The sequence below is a fragment of the Coregonus lavaretus genome, assembly GCF_964263955.1.
Source record: "Coregonus lavaretus genome assembly, chromosome: 2".
NCBI classification, from domain to species: Eukaryota; Metazoa; Chordata; class Actinopteri; order Salmoniformes; family Salmonidae; genus Coregonus; species Coregonus lavaretus.
Genome location: NC_139989.1, coordinates 20,171,346 through 20,197,679, shown reverse-complemented (window position 1 = coordinate 20,197,679; position 26,334 = coordinate 20,171,346). Strand labels below are relative to the sequence as shown.

Genomic DNA, 26,334 nt, shown 5'->3' with positions numbered 1-26,334 from the left:
ACAAACAATTATTTTGCCTAGGTTTTTTGAAGCAAGTAAACAATTTTTCTTCAGGAAAATGACCCTTTGTAGTTCTCATGTAGCCCTCATTGTTGACCTTATGTGTGTGTTTGTCTATTACAGAATGGACTCAGCCTGAGCCCAGCACAGAGAAACAAGCTAAAGCCAAGCCTGCTGGTCCTGAGAAACTCCCCAAGTCGGTGCTAGAGAAGGCCACCACCACCAAGCCTACCGCTGCTGCAGACAAAGTGGGCAAAGTCAGCTTGGAGAAGGCCCCTCCCCCTCCACCACCCAGAAAGACCTTTCCCACCTCCAGCTCTGGAATGACCACCACACGGTCTGGCGAGGTGGTTTACACCAGCAGGAAGGAGTCTGCCTCGGGACAGGTCAGTCTGCCATGTAGTTTAGCGCAGGGTAGGCTGTGGTCAACTAGCTCTGGTCCAGGGGGTTACATGCGGCTTGCTGACACTGAGCCTCAGCAAGCCGCACGTAACGCCCTGGACCAGAGTGAATGGCAAACTACAGACATCGTTTCCACTTGGGTGGTCCAGACCTGACCTTAAACAACATGGGGAGAGGGGATGAAGTCTAAGAACAGTTAATCAAGCAATTTGAGAACATTATAATTGATATCTTGGAATGGCCCATGTTGATCTGTTTAACTCTTGTGGTAAATAATATTGATGCTAGTATTCGAGTCATATTAAAAGTATTCGAGTCATATTAAATGTATTAACCCCCTCCCCCATTCCCATCTGCCCAGGAGGAAGATGAGGCTGAGGTCCTAGCACAAGCCCCAGCTAGCCAGTCCAAACCCACCAAGGTCCCGCCAGAGACCAAGCCCTCCACCCCTCCCCCCGTTGCTGCCTCAGCCATCCACGAGGAGGAGGAGGAGGACGAGGGAGACAAAATCATGGCAGAGCTCCAGGTGAGAAATATACTGTACATCCAACAGCTGCTGTACATTTACCACCACACACACATACAGTGGGGGAAAAAAGTATTTAGTCAGCCACCAATTGTGCAAGTTCTCCCACTTAAAAAGATGAGAGAGGCCTGTAATTTTCATCATAGGTACACGTCAACTATGACAGACAAATTGAGAAAAACAAAATCCAGAAAATCACATTGTAGGATTTTTTATGAATTTATTTGCAAATTATGGTGGAAAATAAGTATTTGGTCAATAACAAAAGTTTCTCAATACTTTGTTATATACCCTTTGTTGGCAATGACACAGGTCAAACGTTTTCTGTAAGTCTTCACAAGGTTTTCACACACTGTTGCTGGTATTTTGGCCCATTCCTCCATGCAGATCTCCTCTAGAGCAGTGATGTTTTGGGGCTGTCGCTGGGCAACACAGACTTTCAACTCCCTCCAAAGATTTTCTATGGGGTTGAGATCTGGAGACTGGCTAGGCCACTCCAGGACCTTGAAATGCTTCTTACGAAGCCACTCCTTCGTTGCCCGGGCGGTGTGTTTGGGATCATTGTCATGCTGAAAAACCCAGCTACGTTTCATCTTCAATGCCCTTGCTGATGGAAGGAGGTTTTCACTCAAAATCTCACGATACATGGCCCCATTCATTCTTTCCTTTACACGGATCAGTCGTCCTGGTCCCTTTGCAGAAAAACAGCCCCAAAGCATGATGTTTCCAACCCCATGCTTCACAGTAGGTATGGTGTTCTTTGGATGCAACTCAGCATTCTTTGTCCTCCAAACACGACGAGTTGAGTTTTTACCAAAAAGTTCAATTTAGTGTGTTACGGCGTAGTGTGTTACTGATGGTAGGCTTTGTTACTTTGGTCCCAGCTCTCTGCAGGTCATTCACTAGGTCCCCCCGTGTGGTTCTGGGATTTTTGCTCACCGTTCTTGTGATCATTTTGACCCCACGGGGTGAGATCTTGCGTGGAGCCCCAGATCGAGGGAGATTATCAGTGGTCTTGTATGTCTTCCATTTCCTAATAATTGCTCCCACAGTTGATTTCTTCAAACCAAGCTGCTTACCTATTGCAGATTCAGTCTTCCCAGCCTGGTGCAGGTCTACAAACTCCATAGTGGAGTTTGGAGTGTGACTGTTTGAGGTTGTGGACAGGTGTCTTTTATACTGATAACAAGTTCAAACAGGTGCCATTAATACAGGTAACGAGTGGAGGACAGAGGAGCCTCTTAAAGAAGAAGTTACAGGTCTGTGAGAGCCAGAAATCTTGCTTGTTTGTAGGTGACCAAATACTTATTTTCCACCATAATTTGCAAATAAATTCATTAAAAATCCTACAATGTGATTTTCTAGAAAAAAAATGCTCAATTTGTCTGTCATAGTTGACGTGTACCTATGATGAAAATTACAGGCCTCTCTCATCTTTTTAAGTGAGAGAACTTGCACAATTGGTGGCTGACTAAATACTTTTTTTCCCCACTGTACGTCATACTTAAGCAATAACGTCCGACTCAACGTGGAGTACCTGGATACAGCCCTTAGCCGTGGTATATTGGCCATATATCACAATCCCCAAGTTGCCTTATTGCTATTATAAACTGGTTACCAATGTAATTAGAGCAGTAAAAATACATGTTTTGTCATACCCGTGGTATACGGTCTGATATACCATTGCTGTCAGCCAATCAGCATTCAGCGCTCAAACCACCCAGTTTATAATATACAATAATGATCACATAGAACCACCGGAAAACACATCCACATACACACTGATGGTGGTTGTGAGGAAGTTAAATGTGCTGTATCTCTCCTTGACTGTGGGAGTGGGTCCTCTATCCCTTATTTTTGTGGTGGTTGGGTTACCTTCACTTGGCAGAGGATGGATGCAATCATTTACAAAACCAGAATTAGCCATGGTCTTACCCCTAGAAAGTTGAACCATTCGGCCACCACAGCACTAGGTTAATAGTATACAAGTAGTATCAGACCAGAACTAGGCAGAAGAATGTTCTCCACTTAACTGCCTGGTACTGTAGGTGTTTCTAATAGACTATCACCTCACATATGGTAGGTACAGTATAGGTAGGCTCTAGCCCTCAGGGCCCTAAACCCTAATCCCCTGACCTATCTTCACTCCCCAGGTGTTCCAGAAGTGCACAGTTAAGGATGTAGGGGTGAAAAGTAGTGTGCTAGAGACACACTCTACTCGAGTTGAGCCCCAGATCAGAGAGCTAAGACCTGGGGCTTTATTGCCCCACAAAGAGAAAAAGGTAAAGGATGTGGCTCCGTTTAGCCGTCCGCCTAACTGCCTGCTTCTGCCGACTACGTGACGCCAACTAACGATTGCCTTAATCTCCCCTGTGCCTTTCCTCTGTGACTTTCACACCTCCCTGCTTCTGCCTCAGTCAAGAGATCTGTACTGTAACAACTTCACTACCCAAAATCCCTTCTGTTTCTGACTTATTCTCCTTTTCCCTTTTTGATTTCAATGTAACTCATGGCTTGGACTTGTTTTTCTCTGATTAAGTCTGCAGAAAATGTCTGGAAAAGTTTGTGTGCATCCAACAAATGAATGATGTCTTGTTGCTACTGATATTTGATTGCATTATGTTTGTCTTGATTGATCCAACCAATAAACTAATCCTTTATCTTGAATCCAGACATAATCGAATGGTCTTGTCCGTTTTCTTTGGAATATCTGCCCTTTATTAAAATAATCATTTGCTAATAGACTTTGCTATATGAAATTACTTTGAGTTGATTGGCTATTGAGGAGAACAAGGTTTTATTACTTGGTACCTAGGTGACAGACTTGTTTTTGCAGACTTGGTTTACTTTTGGTCACACTGACCACTTTGCCCTTTGACCCCTGGGCTCTTTTTCTTTACTTGCCTTATTTCTTGGGAACAATACCTTACTATTTCTCTAAATCTTTATAGAACTTTAACTTGATCTGCTAATTCATTTTAATGTGGTTGTTGTCCACAGGAGAAAGTATGTTTTTACACAGTCACACAGTAAACTACAGTGTGTATGTGTCCCATATATAGCACACTATTAGCTATATAGTGCACTACGTTTGACCAGAGCCCTATTTGCCCTGGTGAAAAGTAGTGTTCCTCACTCAGAAACCTCACTCAGAAACCATGTCACACAAGATATTGTACATGGACTGTATGAGAGAACTAGTTATTCTGTGGGTCAGATTTGATCTCTTCCTGGAAAACCCAATGTTCAGCTCACACATCAGTAATGTATTCGTCATGTTATTCCTACATACACATTTTCAATCATGCAACATTGCATTCCACTCACCACATGGGAATGATTGAAAAAACATTATTGTAACACCAACAACAATGAGAATATATAAAAACATGATGCAACACTGAACATTAGCTAGTCTGTGGATAAAATTAATGTCAGTCTATACTCCAGATTAGAATAGTAGTTAGTTAACTCAAATTCCTTAGTAAAAGGGGCAATCTGGGATTGGTACATCCATTTTTTGACATTTTGGATAGACTGCTTTGTTGTTGTTTGAATCCAAAATTGTCCCTTAAAAGGTTTTTACATAATCCATTCCCTTATCAATTAACTTCATTCCATTCCAACTCCCAATATCCATAACATACCATAACTATTCACTTGGGCCTACATTAGTTATCCTATAAGGCATCTAACAATGCTTGTAAACAAACATGTTGTAAACACGAAGGACTGAAACATGCTGACGTTTCAGGATCTACTTCTTATCTTCTTGATCTTGAAACACATACTATAGTACAGCAAATCAAAAGATGCCTTATAGGAGGGTTGTTGCCCAATGCAGTGTTAAGACCGTGGATGTAAATACCTATTTGAATGTACCATGCAATCCACAGTGTCTTAAACCTTGTTTCAATTGGCACTTTAAATCAGGGCCAAATTCGATCTGTGCCCACCAAGAACTGCCTGACCTGGCTTGAATTGAAATGCCAATGGAAACAAGGCTTTAGAGTGCAGTTGCACAATAGAGTGCACCCATAGAGTGCAGTTTCGCAATAATGCTGTCCCTTAATTCACAAACTGTCCTAGCAGAGCTCGGAGAAAACTCGGGAGGACAAACATCCCAACGCAGATGAAAACGGGAACACCACCCCTCTTCGTCAAAGCCCAGGGGTACGAATACCATATTCTGACCCCTAAAACTTCGTAGTCAAAATCTCAGGGCATTTATTAAGCTAAGAATAGTCTTGACATACAAAGTTTCAAACGTGCCTTGAAATGTTTCAAAATGTCAGGTTATACAGTATATGATATGGGCCTTATGAAGGCCATTCGCATGCCTTACATGTCATGCTATACAGTATTTTCCCATATTGATAGGCTAGTCATGTGGTATAGTGTTGTGGTTGTAGCTTTTAGCATGGAGTGTTGTAGTTTTTAATATAAATTCTCTCCTCCTTTCTTTGCCGTATGCAGGTCATATACTACGTCACTGGGCAGATCTCCAAAGAGCAGCTGCCACCCCCGGCCACAGTGGAGGAGGCTCCGGAACGCAGAGACAACCCAACACTGTCCCCCTCACAGGTGTCAAATGTGAATGCTAATGACAATTCCCCAAGCCAGCAGCCACAACCGAAACCCCAGCAGTTAGGGCCACCTGTATCTCCCAAGCCTCTGTTCTTGAATGGCCCCAGCCCTCTGTTTCAGAAACAGGTGGTGACCTCAGAGTCATTGAAGACCAGCCCAGGAGTGGTGAAAGGGGTTCTGGAAAGCACAGTGACCATCACTGTAGATAAGCCTCAGATAAGCACAGTCAAGAGGCTAGAGACCTCAGTCTCCTCAGTCGTCCAGGAGTCCAGCATTTCCCTTAGTAAGAGTGTTGTGTTGCCCGCTGCATTGCCTGAAGTCCCTCCACCAACCACCATAAGAGAGGCTCCTAAGGCAGTGGTGTCTCCCCCAGAGAAGGTTCTTAGTGAGGCCACTGATCAGCCCAGACCCTGGTATGAGGAGGTGGATGAGGAGGCCAGCCTGAGCCCTGACCTCCCTGGTGAGGAAGCCCCTCCGCCCCCTGACAACATCGCCTTCATGATCACCAACAGCAAGGTCCAGGCCCTGTCCTGTGGGGAGTACCAGGAGCTGGTCAACGCAAAACAGGGCATCCAGACCGTGACTGTGGGCGGGGGACCTGGGAAACGGGAGATGACCAATACCACACCGGGCGGCGGGGGCGGCTTGGCGGGGTCGCAGGACAATGGCTTCAACAACAAGAAGCCGGTCATCATCATTTTCGACGAGCCCATGGACATCCGCTCGGCCTACAAACGCCTGTCCACGGTGTTCGAGTGCGAGGAGGAGCTGGAGAGCATGCTGGCCGCGGAGCGCATCGAGGAGGAGGACGAGGAGACGGAGGAGACGGAGAGGAGCAGCGGTGGACTGCAGGTAAAGGTCAAGGCCCCCAGCGGTGCTCTTAGCTCTTCCAGTAGTAGCTTGTCGCACTCTTCCTCCTCGTCTTCGGAGCTCGCCGAGTTGTCCGGTGATGGCAAGCCGGATGGGAAGAAGAAGTTCAAGCTCAGGTTTCCCAAGAAGCAGTTGGCCGCTCTGTCGCAGGCCATCCGCACGGGCACCAAGACGGGCAAGAAGACACTGCAGGTGGTGGTGTACGAGGACGAGGAGGAGTCGGATGGCACGGTCCGAAAGCACAAGGAGGCCAAGAGGTTTGAGATCCAAAGCCGCTCCAAACCATCTGCTGCCCCAGCAGACAAGACGCCCAAGGCCCCAGCTGCAGCCGTTGTAAGGAGGGAGCACTCGGATTCCAAAGGCAGGACGGACAAGATCCGGAAGAGCACCTACAAGACCCTGGACAGCCTGGAGCAGACCATCAAGCAGCTAGAGACGACCATCAGTGAGATGGGCCCGGCAAGGCCCCACCAGGAGAAACCAGTGAGGAGTGCAGGCAGCGTGGAGCCCCAAGCTGGGTGTGTCTTGAGTGGGGAGAATGGAGGCCTGAAGAGGTCCTTATCACTCCCTTCCAAGAGTTCACTCCTCAAGGTCCCCAAGCCCAGCAAGACCTCCTCTCAGAGGAAGAAGACCAAACCTCAGCTCCTCCCCCGGCCAGCCGTCATCCCCACCGCCACCGTCACCCCCGTCACCAGCCAACAGGTCTCTTTCTAAGCTCTTGTCCCTCGGGAGGCTTTGGGCCCTCTTTTTACTCGTCCCGCTCTCCCTTCACTCCATCCTAACCACTGGGTTTACCTTACCACTGGGTTTACCTTACCACTGAGTTTACCTTACCATTGGGTTTACCAACCAACCACTCATTAACTCACTCCCCAGGTGTTTTGGAAATGTCAGAGCCCCTCTCTGTTGCTTTCCCCCTCTGTGTGATCATGGTCCAACATGATTGGGGAGTGGCATTTTCAATGGGTCCCTCCTCCTGTCTCCCATGTCTCTCCTTCGATTGGCTGCTCAAACTCTAACCGGGGCTTCAGCCAGTGGCAGACTCTTAATCACACAATGACACTCAATGTTGATTACACTGTCTTTTTGGTTTCTTGAAGCTGTTGTTCTTGGACTGCATGAACTGTAGGGTTATACGTTTTGGTATAGGCTACTACGGTACAGGGGGTGCATGTGCTCTTACTGGTGTTATTAAGGTTTTAGAGGTGAGGGTAATTTTGAATGAACAGGTTTTTGTCCACTCAGTGCCTTGTTAATAACAGTTTCTCATACCTCCAATATGGTGTTCTGTTTTTTTCTTTCTTTTCTTTTCTTTCTTGTTTTGTTTTGTTTGGATCCTCTTGCAGAATGCAACCAGTGTCGCTTCCCCTACTAGTCGGATGCCAGTGCCCCTGTCTGCGAAGTCCAGGCAGTCGCCAGGGACTACTACTGACAAAGCAGGAAAACAGCAAAAGCTACAGGACAGCACTCAGAGGCAGTTCCGACAGGTAGTTTTACTATAGGGCTTTACCAGAGACCATAAGGACTAGAGGGAACACACTTGTATAGTGAACACAGGGCATAGAAAACAAGAGGACTGTGCTAAGGGAAATAAATATTGAAACAACCAAAGCTGTGAGATTTCAAGTGTTTCGTTTAAATGGGATTGAGGTGGCCATTTTGGCTTCTGTTGATGTTTTCTCTCAATCTACTCTGACTGAAAGGCATGTTTGACTCTTGACTGTTACCCCCATAACATCATTGTACTGTATGCTTGTGCATGGTCCACACTGCTCATGGCGGCTTTTGCTGTGTTGGTGACATGAACAATTTTAAAAGAGAAAAGAAAATAGAAATAATATTTTAAAAGTCCAGATGTATCTTGTCATTGACTGAGTTCTCCATCACATCCCCAGTTTCCATCACAGCTGAGTTCCTAAACAGTGTTGTCAACCAACCCCAGGATGCTTTACTAAACTGATACTTCTGATTGGCCACGCTCCCTCCTACCCTCAATGCACCTCTACTAAACCCAAGCAGCCTACCCGATACGCTCCTTTCTTTTCACAATGCACAGTTACTAAAGAACACTTTAATATCCCCCCCGCCTACACTGGTGGAACCAGCCGGATCGCTGCGTTCACCATTATATTTCACTTCAACAGAATGGTGAATGCAACGATAAGGCGGGTTCCACCAAGCTACCTTCCTCCCTTCTCTGGATGCTCCTCTAACACCCATCTCTCTTCCTTGCAGTAGCAGTCAATGCAATATTCACCCCTACTGCTCTCGATATGCACTTGTATGTTTTCCACCCTCAAAAATCTCTCCTCTTATCTAACATACCCAACCTTTCTACCCAAAATGCATCTCTGGTTTTGCCCTCCTCTCAGTTTTTGTCTCCACCTCTCAGAAAGCTTGAAAATCACTCTTAACACACAGGCAGCACCTAGAGATGCCCCCGCCCCCGCCCCTATCTCCAACCCCCTCGCTTTATCCCTCCTTCCATCCTTTCAATCTTTTCTTTCTCCTTTTTAATTCATAGTGTGTTTCTCAGTTACTTTGCCTCAAGTAACCCAGTAAACATAGATACTGTAGCTAGTTTGAGCCTTTTTGTGTGTCTATTAATGATCTTAGTAGTAATAGGTTTGTTTGTGTGATTGTTTCATGTCTATAACTTTAGTGAAGTCAATGTTGTCTTGCCTTTTTTATATTTGTTACCTTAATCACCAGTTCCCTTTTTGACAACCAGTCTTTGTTCTGGCATCTCTGTTTGCAGGCTAACGGAAGTGCTAAAAGAGCGGGAGGGGATCATAAAACTACTTCCCCTACTGTACCTGCCTCTAAAATCCCTGCTTTTTATCCTAGCTCTGGTAAAGGCAGTACCTCCCAGTCTGCTCCAAACTCAGATGCTACTAACCTTATTAACCTTTCCTCCTTCTCCAACTGCTCCTCTTCCTCCCCCCACACCACCAAGTCCTCCATCCCGTCCCCTCACGCCCCCGCCACCCTGGCTCGGCCCTCTCCACCTCCTCCCACATCCCCTCCTCTCTAACGGTTCCTCCCTCAAACTCCCCACACCTCTCACACAGGTAAAGCTCTCTCGTTCTCCTCGCAGACTCAAAACGGTCGAGCACCCTCCTCTTCCTTCTCCTCCTCGTCCTCCCCCTCCCCTCTGTCGCCCACCCCGTTGGGCCTGGGTATGAAGAGCATCCGCACCATACACACCCCCAGCTTCACCAGCTACAGGCCCCAGAACGGCAGCAGTGGCAAATCCTGCATCCCAACCGCCACAGCAGCCAAGGACTCCACTTAGCTCCCGTACAGTAGCCCCGTTTTGGTTACTTCTCTCTCTCTCTCTCTCTCTCTCCCTCTCTCTCTCTCTCTCTCTCTCTCTCTCTCTCTCTCTCTCTCTCTCTCTCTCTCTCTCTCTCTCTCTCTCTCTCTCTCTCTCTCTCTCTCTCTCTCTCTCCTCTCTCTCTCTCTCTCTCTCTCTCTCTCTCTCTCTCTCTCTCTCTTCTCTCTCTCTCTCTCTCTCGTTATTCATGTTTTTGTTGTTGTTTATTGGTTTGTATTTTGTTGTTGTAAAAAGCGTAATTGATGCACTTCCCCCCACCATTCATATTTCAATTTGATTTGACACTGGCATTCTCACACCGATGCTTTGACTTCGTTTTAAGTTGCATTTTCCCTTGGCTGAACTTGAATCCTGATTTTAAAAAGGCGTATTAGAGTACTGAGTAAATAGTTTTAAAGAGTAGTTTTAAAGAGAGAAACAAAAGTGATATAGTTTTACTGCTTCGTAGGTTATGTGGAAGCTCTCGCTTTCTCAGTTCGCTACTATAAACAACGGTATTGAAAATATATTTTTCTTACAGTATCTAAGAATGGAAAAAATATAAAGTTGATGTACAATCACTATGACCATGTGAAATATTGTGTGTGTTTTATTTTTGAAAACCAGAGACTGGGTAACCATAGTATATTTTGATCTTACATTATTTCTTATGTTGCCTAACATTGAGCATAGCCCTAGTAAATGCCATTTATGAATGCATACTGTATGTATACAGACGTTTAAAGTGGAACTGCATTGACTTCTATTTTGTTAAGAATATTTGGTCATATAATTATCCATGCACTGCCAATTTCTTTTTAGGAGATAGAAAACTGATTTTAAGAAGTTTATGAGATATAACAGTTCTCTTTCTGTAGTTATTGTGCCTATTTGCCAAAGTTGTTGTTATGACATTTCCTGACTGTATTACTGTAATCATGACATACCAAGTGGGAACTCTATGACACACTCAAGGTGTGATGGCTGGTCTTTACCTTTGATAGCTTTACTGGAGGTCTCTTAAGTTCACGTTTATCGATGTCTAAATGTATACAGTACTAAAAACAAAAGTAATTGACGAACTGTTCTACCATGTGTACATAAATGCTTCTAATAAGAACTTAAGTAGTTTTGTTAACATACCTACGTTTATTTGTATGCATGCCTTTAAGATACTTTAGGAGAGTGAAAGAAGAATTATGTTTGCACAGATATATTTTGTAAATATTTTGTTTTCTCTCATTTTTGTAAAGCTTTAAACCATACTACATAAAAAGCAATGTGGTAAAGAAAGAAATAATTGTGTTGTAATAAAAACAATAAAGGTCTGCATGCTTGTAATGCATTTCAGGATGTCTCTACTCACTTTTAGATGCTCTCCTGTTTTGCTCTCAAGTCTGTACACAGTTCCAAACATGTACCAAGCAGAATTTAACAATGGATAATTACAGGAGATGTCAGTGAGTGTGGTCAGGCCACATAATGGCAGCGTTCCAGGCTGACTACGTTGCAGATGCACGCCAGATCTCACAACGCCTGGATAGGTGTTTATCATATCAGTTAACCACATCAAATGATATAGCAATCGGATGCTTGACTGCAGTCGATGAAGTGGCACAAAACCAGGTGGGTGCAATGCAATGTTTGCATGTAGTTGTCCTGGAGTGTGACTAATGCTTTGAGGGTGTGAAAACTGTGTAGGAGGAGAGGCAAGTTAACCTTTGTGAATACATCTTTAAGAGGAGGAACAACAGAACTACTCTTACCTCAGTCTGCAACCACCACCACTGCAATGTGTCAGTAATTAATTGCTAAGAGATATTGAACATTACTCCTTGAAGGCAAAGGGCCTACTGGTAAGTATATTATTAGAAGTGGCTATGTACTATTTAAGTTGATTATGTACTATTTAAATATGATGTGATTCATGTATGATTATGTCCTATTTCAAATGAAAGTTGAAGTTAAGTTGATTTAAAGTTCAAGTTTAATGGGGCAACCTGCAGTTGATGAATCCCAGTTTGGACTTGATGATATAACTTGGGTATTATAATATGTACCCATTGATTCTTGAATAATATAACATATAAATGCTTCATGAGCTTAGTTCAACTGTCTTACCCCATCAGAACCCAAAATACTAAATTGTTTTGTAAACAATGTAATTGCAAACAAACATTAAAATGTGGTTAAAGAGCAACTGTCCCTAAAAAGCAACTTATTGTTTTGAAAATGGACTATGTGGCATCGATATGAGTCAAAATTGACTACAAAGTGTAAATAGGATAATTTTGGACATAAAATCAGTCTTGTCCAAAACTGAGATATGCGAGATAATAGGAATAAATTGTATGTCACAGAATTAAGGGTTGCGGACCATAACAGTTTTCCGTGGGTTGGGTTTATGTTAATCCTGCCCACAGCTGGCAGCACCCAAGTAACCATCAATTCGGAGCGCAGCTGCACATGACCTGATCATAATGCCCATGGTCAATTTGGTTTGACATTTGATATCCCTATGGGGCTAGTTAGGGACCATCAGTAAATTACACAATGTACATGGGACAACATTTTAAAAGGTCAATAGCTCCAAATTTCAATGACTTAAAAACCTTAAACCAACTATAAATAGTAGAAATTGATATACAAATATTGAAAGCATTTAATGAGACAACTAAAAGATGTGCAAGATGAAAATATTTTGCCATTTACATTGTGTAATTTATTGGCGGTCCCTAACAATCCCCAGAGATAGAAAATTAAGTCAAGGCAGCTAGCATTTCTTAATGAACCAAATCTAAAACAAGGCCAACTCAGGAAGTGCAGTCGCCCTTTAAAACTGTAATTTTGATCTCACGGATGGTCCGTCCGTGTCAATGAATAATTTCTCAAGCCACATCCCACTATTTGCCAAAACAATGCTGGAGTGTGCTTTGTTATTGTTTGAACTGTAGACTGACCCTTTAAGTTGATTTAAATTAACTGGGAAACGTGTTAGATAACCCAGTACATATATAAATACATTTGTCAATGTTTCTCAAAACAGCAGTAGAATTAAATCATTTTTAATAAACATTTTTACTAGAGGTGAAATACAATACAGTATTCTTTCTAACAAAGATATCTACATATATTTCAGGATGTTGTGTATCCCTGGAAATAGTCAGAATAGTCATGTTAATATTACAGCTTTGAAAACATAGCTTGTCCCAAAAAAGTGGTCTCCTGGCACAACTTACCCGGGTAAGTTAAGCCACCTACAAATTTCTGTACTGAATTACATTTTACCACTAGCTGTTTAAAACAATTTCTATCTTTATTTCTGATAATTTTAGCCATCTTTTAACACAGGATTAACGCCTAACAAACACTTTGTACTTTTTTAAACACAGGCCCTTTTTTTTAACCTTTTATCCCAGTGATAATGCCTTGCATTACACCTGGGAATAAACTTCAATTTGCTCAACTTGCCATTGGCTCAACAGACCCCATGGCCATTGGCTCAATTTACCCCAAGGCAACCATTTTGACTATGTTAGCCCACACAGCTACAATGATGCACTTTCATGCTAAGTTTAGGACTTCATATTGAAGCTTATAGAGACCCCAACTGATGTATAGAACAATCTTAAATGTATCTACTTTGGTTTAGATACAAGCATCATGAAACCTCTAACACATTAAATTAATTTGACTTGGTGAATTTTTTATTTTTTATACCTAACTTGCTTACCACATTTTCCATGTGGTTTCTTCTTTCACAGACTCCATGAAATGATGACCTCTTCCTAAATATTTGGTCAAATGATTCATTTTGTGTATGGTTTCCTAGAAATAAGGGTGGCTCAACTTACCCCACTCTGCCCTACAATGCTTTTTGTCAATTGTATACACCTGGAGAAATGAGTGTTCACTTTTATTTATCGGCTAGCACTCATAATAGGATAGGGTAGGATAGGATTAACTTTAATGTCCTCAAAGAGAATTTGTCTTAGACACACAGTACTGCTGTATACAAAATTAGAAACTGGTTATTACACACTTAACATACAGTGCACGTTATCTCTGTCATTCCCATTGTACATGTCTCGTATAGCTCAAATAGCCACCATTTGGATCAGTTCCTCTCTACAGATAACCCCCCTGTTCTGCTTTCTATATATATAAAAAACATGCTCATACAGTTCTATATAGAACCATTAAAAAAGGTTCCATATATCACCAAAAAAGGGTTCCACTATGGTTACAACCCTTTTTGGGGCTATATATAATCATTTTTTATATTTCTTTATAGAACCTTTATGGAGAATAGTTCTGTAAAGAACATTTCTCAATCTCTAATGTTCTTTGTAGAACCATACAGGGTTTTTTATTCTGGTTTAATAGTCATATTGTTACAATTCCATAGGTTTATTATTGTGTTAATTAAGAATCGGGTGTGCTAGCTCTGGTCCCTGAGGAGAGAATTGAGTCCTACTGACTTAGTCATCTGTTCTCAATTGACACAAGGCCATATGTGAGTCTTTCACAAGACACAATCACTGGCCATAGTCATATACAGTATAACATGTAATAGCGTAAAACAACAGATTAGATGGAATTACACTCTCACTCACGGTTGCACAAAAAGAAACATGCTCAAATCACCCCCCAAAATATTAGAATGAGCTGCTGCCCCTGCATTTACATTTTCACTAAAACAGGAAATAACACTTTTTTGAACTGCAAAGAACCATTGAAGGGCTCACAGTGTTCTTTTGGTCAGTATGGTTCCACGTAGAACCATCACCCTTCCCAAAGAATCCTTGAGGAACCCCATTTTTTTTGGTGTACAACTGCAGGAATCCCTCTCTCAATCTCAGACCCTGCTCTGTTATCATGTAGACTAACGTGTCTTCTCTTCTCTTTGTGTCTTTGCTATGTCCTATAGGCTAAGAGTCCACAGAATAATGATGAACTACACTGTGGAAGCGAGAAACCACGAGAACATCCTGTTTGCTAGCTTTTACATCCTGGTCTTTGTGGTCGCCGTGCCTGGCAACGCTTTGGCATTGTGGGTGTTCTGTCGTCAGGCTGACACCTCACCCTCCAAGCTCTTCCTAAAGCACCTGGCCATAGCAGATGTCTCCTACGTGCTGATCTTGCCCATGCGGATGGTCTACCACTTCTCAGACAGCCACTGGCCACTTGGAGAGGTCGCCTGTCGCCTGGTGGGGTTTCTCTTCTACCTCAACATGTACTGCAGTCTCTACTTCATGACCTGCATCAGCCTGGACCGCCTCTTGGCCCTGGTCCTACCAATCAAGTCACGGTCAATGAGGAAGGCTTCATACGCCAGAGTGGTCGTGGTAATCCTGTGGGTCACAGTGACTGTGTCTATGGCTCCCTTGCTATTCTCCAAAAATCAAACGATGATTCAGGTTGACAACACAACCATGGTCATGTGTAACCAGCTGTACTTGGAAAAGACTTCTACCAAAGCATTGGTGTCAACCATAGTGGCGTTTATTATTCCTCTGGTCACCATAGTGGTCTCCTATATATTAATCCTATTGAAACTGAGGGGCGTCAAGCAACAGGAGGAAAGACCGGTCAGAGACAAGGCTATCAGGATGATCATTCTCATCATGGTGAACTTCCTGGTTGCTTTTGTGCCCTATCACTTGAACCGTTTAATCTACATTGAGAGACACACTCATAGCCACATGGAAACTGCGTCCATTGAGGCTCTGGCACTAGCCAACCGAGTCACTTCTGCACTAACCTGTTTGAGTGGAGCATTGGATCCTATTATGTACTTTTTTCTGGCAAGGACTTATCAACGTATACTGCTGCAGCTGTTCTGTAGAGACAGGAGAGAGGACCAGCCAACCACAACCTGATCTAGGATCAGGTCCCGCCTGTACATAATCTTATGTTATGAAAAAAAAAGGCTAAACTGATCCTAGATCAGCACTCCTCCTGTTCTGAGACCAGTACAAGTGTATGCTTGCAGTGATTCAATGACTATTTAATATTACAATGGCAATGTACAGTGTTGAATCCTACAGTATGATCTCATCGTGGTGTTGTGCAATAAAGGCTACATGCAAATATTTATTAAAAATAATGGTTGGTACGCCTTTGGCCCTGTATGAAAATGAAGCTTATTTCTAGGTTGTTTTACAATTGCTGTTATTGTATGCATACAATTATTGCATAGTGTAGGAATACTGCATGTCTATTATTAAACTATTTTGGGCTAAATTAATAAATAACTCCTTAATGTCTCCATCCAGTGAGCACGTCTCAGCTTTAGTTTAATCCATTGAGCCTGAGCAGGAGCCTGAGGTATTTTTGTGTTTGGGATACACCCCTCGAGATTTTTTGGGGTGATTCGCAAACTACTTTGACTTTGGTGAGGACCCGTAGGGAGTCTTGTTACCAGGGCAGCCAGGAAGAAGCTACGGGGATAGCTATGTGTGAGTATTTCTTGTATTCCTTTCGAAAAAAGTAATCGGAATCATTCAATATGCTAGCCAACTATTCGAAATATAGCTAAATATTATTGCTATCTAGCTAGCTACGTGCCATAGACAGTCCATCATGTTTGTGCAAGTCAGTCACATCTGGCTCCATCTTCGTACCTCCCGTTCTTGCCATAACAGCTAGGTACCGTTAGCTAGCTAACGAAATATCTAATGTTAGTTAGCATCATTAAAACGCATTGTCTATCACTGATGTAACTAACGTTAATGTTATGTTAAAGCTACGTTATACATATGTTAGCTATAACATTTGGACTCAAATGTCGCATGCTGAAAATAGGTCGTGACCAGAAGCGAGCTTGCGGCGCGAAATGTTGTTGCGCCCTGGACCAAAGTTAAAATCAATGCAAACCCAAATGTTGTCACATTCACTGGCAAGCGGTTTCTATTTTTGTTGTTGTTGAAAATAATGCTAAATTTGGTCACGTGCGTTATCGGTTACTATAATTTATCCCCCACCATATGCGTTCATTATCCCTTTATTAATTGGGTTGCTAGCTAGTTTGCTAAGACATACTTTTCCGGTCCACACTCTTCTTGCATGTTGCATCCTAATTATCATGTTGCATCAAATGACATGCCAATCACTGGCTTCATCCCTAGGAGCAGCAATGACCATCTGGAGGGTTTAGTTCAGTAACTAAGGCCACTGTGGAGTGCCCCTGCCAGAGCCACCACCACCATGGGTACAGCCTCCTCCCTGGTGAGCCCTGGGGAGGTGATAGAGGATGCGTACGGGGGTGAGGGTGGGGAGGCATGTGAGATACCGGTGGAGGTCAAACCTAAAGCCCGCCTCCTGCGGAGCTCCTTTCGCCGAGGGCCCAGGGTGATTGGAGCCAGCTTCAAATCCACGGGCTCTGTGGACCTGGAGTACACCGCCGAATACGAGCGGCTCCGCAAGGAGTATGAGATCTTCCGGGTCAGCAAGAACAACGAGATCACCTCCATGCAGAAGAAGGAGGCCAAGCTGGACGAGGAGAACAAGAGGCTGAGAGCTGAGCTGCAGGTGAGAGCAGGGCCACTGTTTAAAAAGGGTTGACATTTAGTACGAAAAAGTATGAAAATGTATGCACTCTACTGTAAGTCGCTCTGGATAATACCGTCTGCTAAATGACTAAAATGTGATGTAAATGTACCCTCTGTCCATATAGCCTCATCTTGTTCATTCTGATCTAAAAGGCACAACTGATCCTAGATCAGTCTCAGATCCCCCTGTTCTGAGATTCTTTGTGAATACAGGCCCAGGACTTTTACAATGAATGGGGCCAGGCAGGTAGGCAATAGCCTGTCTTTTGATTTCCTATGTCAAGAGTCTCATAATAGGAGTGCTGATCTAGGATCAGGTCTTCCTTGTCCATGTAATCTTATTGTACTACTTGTCACTAACAGTGATGATCGTCATGTTTCTTCCAGGCTCTGCAGAAGACCTACCAGAAGATCCTGAGAGAGAAGGAGAGTGCCCTGGAGGCTAAGTACCAAGCCATGGAGAGAGCCGCCACCTTTGAGCACGACAGGGACAAAGTCAAACGGCAGTTTAAGGTATCCCCAATAGCTAGCTGTTACTCCCAGGCAAACACACAATAGAGCACATAATAGAGAGTAGGGTGTAACAATACCCTAGTATGATGTTCCATCTGGGATTTGAACCGGCAACCTTCTGATCTCAAGTCAGCTACTTAACCTACAGCTCATCATTATGAAACCTTAACATTCTCCTCTGTGGCCTGGCTAGTCTAGCAGTAATGCCGCAGCCTCCAGCATACATGCCTACGGTGTCGGCATAGATTCAAATCCGGCCTACTGCTCTTTGACTCAACCTCTCTCTATCTTTCCCCGCTATCATGCTCTCTCTATCTGTTCAAGAAAATTGTTAAATACCTTAAAATATATATTTAAAACAACTCAAATAATCTTCTCTAAATGTCAGATCTTCCGGGAGACCAAAGAGAAGGAGATCCAGGATCTGCTGCGAGCCAAGAGGGACTTGGAGGCCAAGCTACTGCAGTTGCAGGCTCAGGGCATCATGGTGTACGACCCAGATGACTCGGATGACGATGACAACCACACCACCGTCACAGGTAAAGGACAAAACAGATTGTGCTGTAGCTCAACTGGTAGAGCACGGCGCTTGTAACGCCAAGGTAGTGGGTTCGATCCCCGGGACCACCCATACACAAAAAATGTATGCACGCATGACTGTAAGTCGCTTTGGATAAAAGCGTCTGCTAAATGGCATATTATTATTATTATTATTATTATTATAAACGGTTAAAAGCAGCGGGTGTGATTTTTCCATTTCCCGTCTATTCTACATGTTGAATCACCACCGTTTGTCGCAGGTGATCTACTGAGCACAGCCGACGTTCGTTATGGTGCATCTTATCTTTAGGCCACCCTCCATCTCACACATGCAGAGCCCCATTGGAATTAATATGGCAATTCCAGCATCCAGTATTTCAATGTAGTCAAATGGGGAAACGAATAGTGCAATTCAAGTATTTAAAAAATCCATAATTTACCATAATTGCGAACAGTTTACTTAAAACTTGTCGAAGTGTCAACCAAGTAACGCTTCACAATCATCTCAATTCCTCGGATGTCAGTTACTCAAAAAGCTGACACAGTTGTCTGTAATTTGCCTGTCTCAAGCTGCAGGGACTCCCTGTGATTACTGGGGTGGTGGAGTGCTGGGCAGTGAGCCCTCTATGGGCAGCATGATGCAACTGCAGCAGACCTTCAGAGGACCAGAGTTTGCCCACAGCTTGTGCGATGTGGAGGGCCCGTTTGCCAATGTCAGCAGAGGTAAGCAAGGGTTGGATGTTTACACATTTGTATGTATTTGAGCCTTGGCATCTCAGTTGGTTATATACTGTATGTGTTTTGTCTATGGTTTGTAAAGTGGTTATCCCACTGGCTATAGGGTGAACGCACCAATTTGTGAGTCGCTCTGGCTAAGAGCGTCTGCTAAATGACGTTAATGTGCCCTTGAGCAAGGCACTTAACCCTAATTGCTCCTGTAAGTCGCTCTGGATAAGAGCGTCTGCTAAATGACTAAAATGTAAAAATGTAAATGTCTATATAAACGTGTTCCTGAGAGGATGAAAGCTATTGTTTAGGCCACTCCACACACAACTGGTACAGAATCTTAGTGACTATGTGTTCATGCACTTGAACACTAGGGCAGAGAGCGCTAACCCACCCAATGGCCCTTGTGGGTTAATTGCTGCAAACTTGTTGAAAAGTAATTGGTAGAGGGTGTGTGTGCGTTCGTCCGTCTGTCTGTGTGCGATTATGTACAGTGGGGAAAAAAAGTATTTAGTCAGCCACCAATTGTGCAAGTTCTCCCACTTAAAAAGATGAGAGAGGCCTGTAATTTTCATCATAGGTACACGTCAACTATGACAGACAAATGGATACTTTTTTTCTCCAGAAAATCACATTGTAGGATTTTTAATGAATTTATTTGCAAATTATGGTGGAAAATAAGTATTTGGTCACCTACAAACAAGCAAGATTTCTGGCTCTCACAGACCTGTAACTTCTTCTTTAAGAGGCTCCTCTGTCCTCCACTCGTTACCTGTATTAATGGCACCTGTTTGAACTTGTTATCAGTATAAATGACACCTGTCCACAACCTCAAACAGTCACACTCTAAACTCCACTATGGCCAAGACCAAAGAGCTGTCAAAGGACACCAGAAACAAAATTGTAGACCTTCACCTGGCTGGGAAGACTGAATCTGCAATAGGTAAGCAGCTTGGTTTGAAGAAATCAACTGTGGGAGCAATTATTAGGAAATGGAAGACATACTGATAATCTCCCTCGATCTGGGGCTCCACGCAAGATCTCACCCCGTGGGGTCAAAATGATCACAAGAACGGTGAGCAAAAATCCCAGAACCACACGGGGGGACCTAGTGAATGACCTGCAGAGAGCTGGGAGCAAAGTAACAAAGCCTACCATCAGTAACACACTACGCCGCCAGGGACTCAAATCCTGCAGTGCCAGACATGTCCCCCTGCTTAAGCCAGTACATGTCCAGGCCCGTCTGGACGACGCTTGGCCAATTGTGCGCCGCCCCATGGGTCTCCCGAGTGGCGCAGTGGTCTAAGGCACTGCATCGCAGTGCTAGCTGTGCCACTAGAGATCCTGGTTCGAATCCAGGCTCTGTCGTAGCCGGCCGCGACCGGGAGACCCATGGGGCGGCGCACAATTGGCCAAGCGTCGTCCAGGGTAGGGGAGGGAATGGCCGGCAGGGGATGTAGCTCAGTTGGTAGAGCATGGCGTTTGCAACGCCAGGGTTGTGGGTTCGATAAAAATACAATGTATGCGCTAACTGTAAGTCGCTCTGGATAAGAGCGTCTGCTAAATGACGTAAAATGTAAATGTAAAATGTAAGTTTGCTAGAGTGCATTTGGATGATCCAGAAGAGGATTGGGAGAATGTCATATGGTCAGATGAAACCAAAATATAACTTTTTGGTAAAAACTCAACTCGTCGGGTTTGGAGGACAAAGATTGCTGAGTTGCATCCAAAGAACACCATACCTACTGTGAAGCATGGGGGTGGAAACATCATGCTTTGGGGCTGTTTTTCTGCAAAGGGACCAGGACGACTGATCCGTGTAAAGGAAAGAATGAATGGGGCCATGTATCGTGAGATTTTGAGTGAAAACCTCCTTCCATCAGCAAGGGCATTGAAGATGAAACGTGGCTGGGTCTTTCAGCATGAAAATGATCCCAAACACACCGCCCGGGCAACGAAGGAGTGGCTTCGTAAGAAGCATTTCAAGGTCCTGGAGTGGCCTAGCCAGTCTCCAGATCTCAACCCCATAGAAAATCTTTGGAGGGAGTTGAAAGTCCGTGTTGCCCAGCCACAGCCCCAAAACAGCACTGCTCTAGAGGAGATCTGCATGGAGGAATGGGCCAAAATACCAGCAACAGTGTTTGACCTGTGTCATTGCCAACAAAGGGTATATAACAAAGTATTGAGAAACTTTTGTTATTGACCAAATACTTATTTTCCACCATAATGTGCAAATAAATTCATTAAAAATCCTACAATGTGATTTTCAGGTTTTTTTTCTTTTCATTTTGTCTGTCATAGTTGACGTGTACCTATGATGAAAATTACAGGCCTCTCTCATCTTTTTAAGTGGGAGAACTTGCACAATTGGTGGCTGACTAAATACTTTTTTTCCCCACTGTACGTCATACTTAAGCAATAACGTCCGACTCAACGTGGAGTACCTGGATACAGCCCTTAGCCGTGGTATATTGGCCATATATCACAAACCCCAAGTTGCCTTATTGCTATTATAAACTGGTTACCAATGTAATTAGAGCAGTAAAAATACATGTTTTGTCATACCCGTGGTATACGGTCTGATATACCATTGCTGTCAGCCAATCAGCATTCAGCGCTCAAACCACCCAGTTTATAATATACAATAATGATCACATAGAACCACCGGAAAACACATCCACATACACACTGATGGTGGTTGTGAGGAAGTTAAATGTGCTGTATCTCTCCTTGACTGTGGGAGTGGGTCCTCTATCCCTTATTTTTGTGGTGGTTGGGTTACCTTCACTTGGCAGAGGATGGATGCAATCATTTACAAAACCAGAATTAGCCATGGTCTTACCCCTAGAAAGTTGAACCATTCGGCCACCACAGCACTAGGTTAATAGTATACAAGTAGTATCAGACCAGCACCAGGCAGAAGAATGTTCTCCACTTAACTGCCTGGTACTGTAGGTGTTTCTAATAGACTATCACCTCACATATGGTAGGTACAGTATAGGTAGGCTCTAGCCCTCAGGGCCCTAAACCCAATGGCCCTTGTGGGTTAATTGCTGCAAACTTGTTGAAAAGTAATTGGTAGAGGGTGTGTGTGTGTTCGTCCGTCTGTCTGTGTGCGATTATGTACAGTGGGGAAAAAAAGTATTTAGTCAGCCACCAATTGTGCAAGTTCTCCCACTTAAAAAGATGAGAGAGGCCTGTAATTTTCATCATAGGTACACGTCAACTATGACAGACAAATGGATATTTTTTTTTTGTGAAAACCTTGTGAAGACTTACAGAAAACGTTTGACCTGTGTCATTGCCAACAAAGGGTATATAACAAAGTATTGAGAAACTTTTGTTATTGACCAAATACTTATTTTCCACCATAATTTGCAAATAAATTAATTAAAAATCCTACAATGTGATTTTCAGGTTTTTTTTCTTCTCATTTTGTCTGTCATAGTTGACGTGTACCTATGATGAAAATTACAGGCCTCTCTCATCTTTTTAAGTGGGAGAACTTGCACAATTGGTGGCTGACTAAATACTTTTGTATGTGTGTCCGTCTGTGTGTGTTTGCGTGTGTTTGTGTGTATATAAACACGTGTATAATGTGTGTGTATCTTTCAGATGACTGGGACGCTGCTGTGGCCAGTCTGCTGCAGGTGTCTCCTCACGTGTCCCAGGCGTTATGGAGCAACACGGTGCGCTGCTACCTGATCTCTACCCAGGAGACACAGGCTGAGCTGGACATCTTCACCCAGGTACTGGTACACCAGGGATTGAATTTAAAGGGATAGTTCACTCAAATGTATTTAGGTGAACTATCCCTTTAAGGATTTTGGACACTGGCCAGCTGGACTAGTAGACCTGCTTGGAATCCTACTAGCCAAGGGTCCAAAATCTATGTCATCATGGAATATCTGAAAATACACATTCTCACATTTTCTACTAGCCCGGTTTGATAAGTACTAGCGGCTACTGCGCTAGCTTAATTTACTTCCCTACAATGCATTCACCCTGGAGTACTGTTCATCTGGCTATACAACGCATCTCTCTTCACCTCTCTCTCTATCTCTCTCTCTCTCTCTCTCTTCCTATCTAATTTCTGTCTCCTTCTTTCCTTCCCAGAGGTACTCTCCTAGGCTGCAGAGTCTGTGTGAGGGGCTGGGCCATTTCTACCTGAACATCTGTTTCCCTGAGGAGAGTGCAGCCTCCTATGCACTGGAACGCAGACAGGAGATGGAGAGGAGCTCTGTGTGTGTGCTCCTCCTTAAATCCTCCATCACTAGGTCAGTGTTTCCCCCCTCCCCCACTGTCTCTCACTCGCATTCACCTTAAATCATGAACACAGACAGTGGATGCATCCCAAATGGCACCTTATTCCCTATATAGTGCACTACTGTTGACCAGAGCCCTATAGACGGGTTAGTTGACAACGTCACGAAAACAATGTGCACTCTTCAATGGGGCAGAAGGCAGTGTGTTGTTGTGATTCTGGTTGGCCAGATAGCTAGCAACAATGACAAGAAGCTGCCATGGGGGGAATCGAAGGTGGCTCGTTTCAGGTCATTTTATCTTGTTCTTGATAACATGTCTTGTTTTTAGTTGTTTTGACTGATGCCACATCTATGCTAATATGGCTACAATTCGCTAGCTAGCTAACCAACAACTGTAATGATGTATTTGAGAGACAAGTGCTCATTTAAATAAATATTAGAGAAGAAATATAGTTTACATGCTGTCGACAATCTAAGCCAACCCTGTCTGTTTTGACCCATAGTTGCGCACGTCGGTTTTGTTGCTAGTGAACTATATAGGGAATAGGGTGCCATTTGGGACGCATCCAGAGCAACCTCTGAGTCTCTCTGTGGCTCCCTCTCCTCTGCACTACCAGATTAAAAGGAAGTGAAATGCTGCTGTTATAGGTTATAACATGTTGTAATATGTTATAACAGGTTACAGTGTGTTACTCAGTGTGCCTTTGTGTGTGTGTGTGTAGTTGTGTGTTGGAGGATGCGGAGGAGGCCTTTGTGAAGAACCCAGACGGCCGTCCACTGGTACTCTACCTCAGGACTGTGGAGGCCCACCCTCTCAGCGGCCCCACCAGACAACTGCTGGAGAGGGTCAACGCTGCAGACAAGGCAGCCAAAGTCAAGGTAGCCAATGGCATACAGATGTGGTCTGTGTGGTCCAGCGGTTCGTGCCGCAGACCCCGGCACAAATGTATACCAGAGTCGACATGAGTTAGAATCCAACCCATTGCTCTTCTGACTTGCAATTCCTCCTACCTTTACTCTCCTCTTCACTGGCCTATGTCAATAATGAAAAAAATCTATCTTTGCATTTCACAAACACAACATTTACATTTTAGTCATTTAGCAGACGCTCTTATCCAGAGCGACTTACATGAGCAATTATGGTTGTGCCTTGCTCAAGGGGTCATCGACAGATTTTTCACCTAGTCAGCTCAGGGATTCGAACCAGAGCCCTTTCCGTTACTGGCCAAACACTCTTAAACGCTAGGCTACTTGCCGCCCCAACACCTGAAAATCCTGAGTTGAGTATGCCAGTTCCAGATATTCATATGTTATATATCATATGTTAAATATATGATATTAATTCCACTTATGTATACAGTACCAGTCAAAAGTTTGGACACACCTACTCATTCAAGGGTTTTTCTTAATTTTTTACTATTTTCTACATTGTAGAATAATACTGAAGACATCAAAACTATGAAATAACACATATGGAATCATATGTATATTTTAGATTTTAGATTCTTCAAAGTAGCGACCCTTTGCCTTGATGACAGTTTTGCACACTCTTGGCATTCTCTCAACCAGCTTCATGAGGAATGCGTTTCCAACAGTCTTGAAGGAGTTACCACATACAGTGGGGGAAAAAAGTATTTAGTCAGCCACCAATTGTGCAGGTTCTCCCACTTAAAAAGATGAGAGAGGCCTGTAATTTTCATCATAGGTACACGTCAACTATGACAGACAAAATGAGAGAAAAAAATCCAGAAAATCACATTGTAGGATTTTTTATGAATTTATTTGCAAATTATGGTGGAAAATAAGTATTTGGTCAATAACAAAAGTTTCTCAATACTTTGTTATATACCCTTTGTTGGCAATGACACAGGTCAAACGTTTTCTGTACGTCTTCACAAGGTTTTCACACACTGTTGCTGGTATTTTGGCCCATTCCTCCATGCAGATCTCCTCTAGAGCAGTGCTGTTTTGGGGCTGTGGCTGGGCAACACGGACTTTCAACTCCCTCCAAAGATGTTCTATGGGGTTGAGATCTGGAGACTGGCTAGGCCACTCCAGGACCACTGGCTATTGGGTGAATGCACCTATTTGTAAGTCGCTCTGGATAAGAGCGTCTGCTAAATGACGTAAATGTAAATGTAAATGAAATGCTTCTTACGAAGCCACTCCTTCGTTGCCCGGGCGGTGTGTTTGGGATCATTGTCATGCTGAAAGACCCAGCCACGTTTCATCTTCAATGCCCTTGCTGATGGAAGGAGGTTTTCACTCAAAATCTCACGATACATGGCCCCATTCATTCTTTCCTTTACACGGATCAGTCGTCCTGGTCCCTTTGCAGAAAAACAGCCCCAAAGCATGATGTTTCCACCCCCATGCTTCACAGTAGGTATGGTGTTCTTTGGATGCAACTCAGCATTCTTTGTCCTCCAAACACGACGAGTTGAGTTTTTACCAAAAAGTTCTATTTTGGTTTCATCTGACCATATGACATTCTCCCAATCCTCTTCTGGATCATCCAAATGCACTCTAGCAAACTTCAGACGGGCCTGGACATGTACTGGCTTAAGCAGGGGGACACGTCTGGCACTGCAGGATTTGAGTCCCTGGCGGCGTAGTGTGTTACTGATGGTAGGCTTTGTTACTTTGCTCCCAGCTCTCTGCAGGTCATTCACTAGGTCCCCCCGTGTGGTTCTGGGATTTTTGCTCACCGTTCTTGTGATCATTTTGACCCCACGGGGTGAGATCTTGCGTGGAGCCCCAGATCGAGGGAGATTATCAGTGGTCTTGTATGTCTTCCATTTCCTAATAATTGCTCCCACAGTTGATTTCTTCAAACCAAGCTGCTTACCTATTGCAGATTCAGTCTTCCCAGCCTGGTGCAGGTCTACAATTTTGTTTCTGGTGTCCTTTGACAGCTCTTTGGTCTTGGCCATAGTGGAGTTTGGAGTGTGACTGTTTGAGTTTGTGGACAGGTGTCTTTTATACTGATAACAAGTTCAAACAGGTGCCATTAATACAGGTAACGAGTGGAGGACA

The 26,334-nt window shown here is 43.7% G+C and overlaps 3 protein-coding genes across 3 annotated transcripts in view; all 3 read left to right on the top strand.

Annotated features, from left to right (window-relative positions):
* LOC311138572 (sickle tail protein-like) overlaps positions 1-11,036 on the top strand; it is a 96,989-nt gene extending 85,953 nt beyond the window's left edge. The window contains exons 15-20 of the mRNA XM_084173315.1: positions 124-386; positions 764-928; positions 3,082-3,210; positions 5,405-7,087; positions 7,732-7,872; positions 9,144-11,036. Coding sequence (XP_084029441.1) covers positions 124-386; positions 764-928; positions 3,082-3,210; positions 5,405-7,087; positions 7,732-7,872; positions 9,144-9,419 — 2,657 coding nt within the window. The 3' untranslated portion in view covers positions 9,420-11,036. The remainder of the gene's footprint in view (positions 1-123; positions 387-763; positions 929-3,081; positions 3,211-5,404; positions 7,088-7,731; positions 7,873-9,143) is intronic.
* Positions 11,037-14,638: 3,602 nt separating this feature from the next.
* LOC311103973 (uracil nucleotide/cysteinyl leukotriene receptor-like) lies at positions 14,639-15,638 on the top strand. Its single transcript, XM_084145611.1, has one exon. The coding sequence runs from the start codon at positions 14,651-14,653 to the stop codon at positions 15,581-15,583; it is 933 nt and encodes a 310-aa protein (XP_084001737.1). The 5' UTR covers positions 14,639-14,650; the 3' UTR covers positions 15,584-15,638.
* A 1,272-nt stretch (positions 15,639-16,910) lies between these two features.
* Positions 16,911-26,334, top strand: part of nphp3 (nephronophthisis 3) — a gene marked incomplete at both ends in the record, with an annotated part of 29,669 nt that continues 20,245 nt past the window's right edge. Inside the window, 7 exons of the mRNA XM_084187752.1 lie at positions 16,911-17,234; positions 17,642-17,767; positions 18,156-18,306; positions 18,878-19,030; positions 22,649-22,782; positions 23,150-23,310; positions 24,021-24,177. Coding sequence (XP_084043878.1) covers positions 16,911-17,234; positions 17,642-17,767; positions 18,156-18,306; positions 18,878-19,030; positions 22,649-22,782; positions 23,150-23,310; positions 24,021-24,177 — 1,206 coding nt within the window. The remainder of the gene's footprint in view (positions 17,235-17,641; positions 17,768-18,155; positions 18,307-18,877; positions 19,031-22,648; positions 22,783-23,149; positions 23,311-24,020; positions 24,178-26,334) is intronic.

Excerpts from the sequence above, each read along its gene's own strand:
- LOC311103973 (XM_084145611.1), top strand. The coding sequence starts at position 14,651 with ATGATGAACTACACTGTGGAAGCGAGAAACCACGAGAACATCCTGTTT.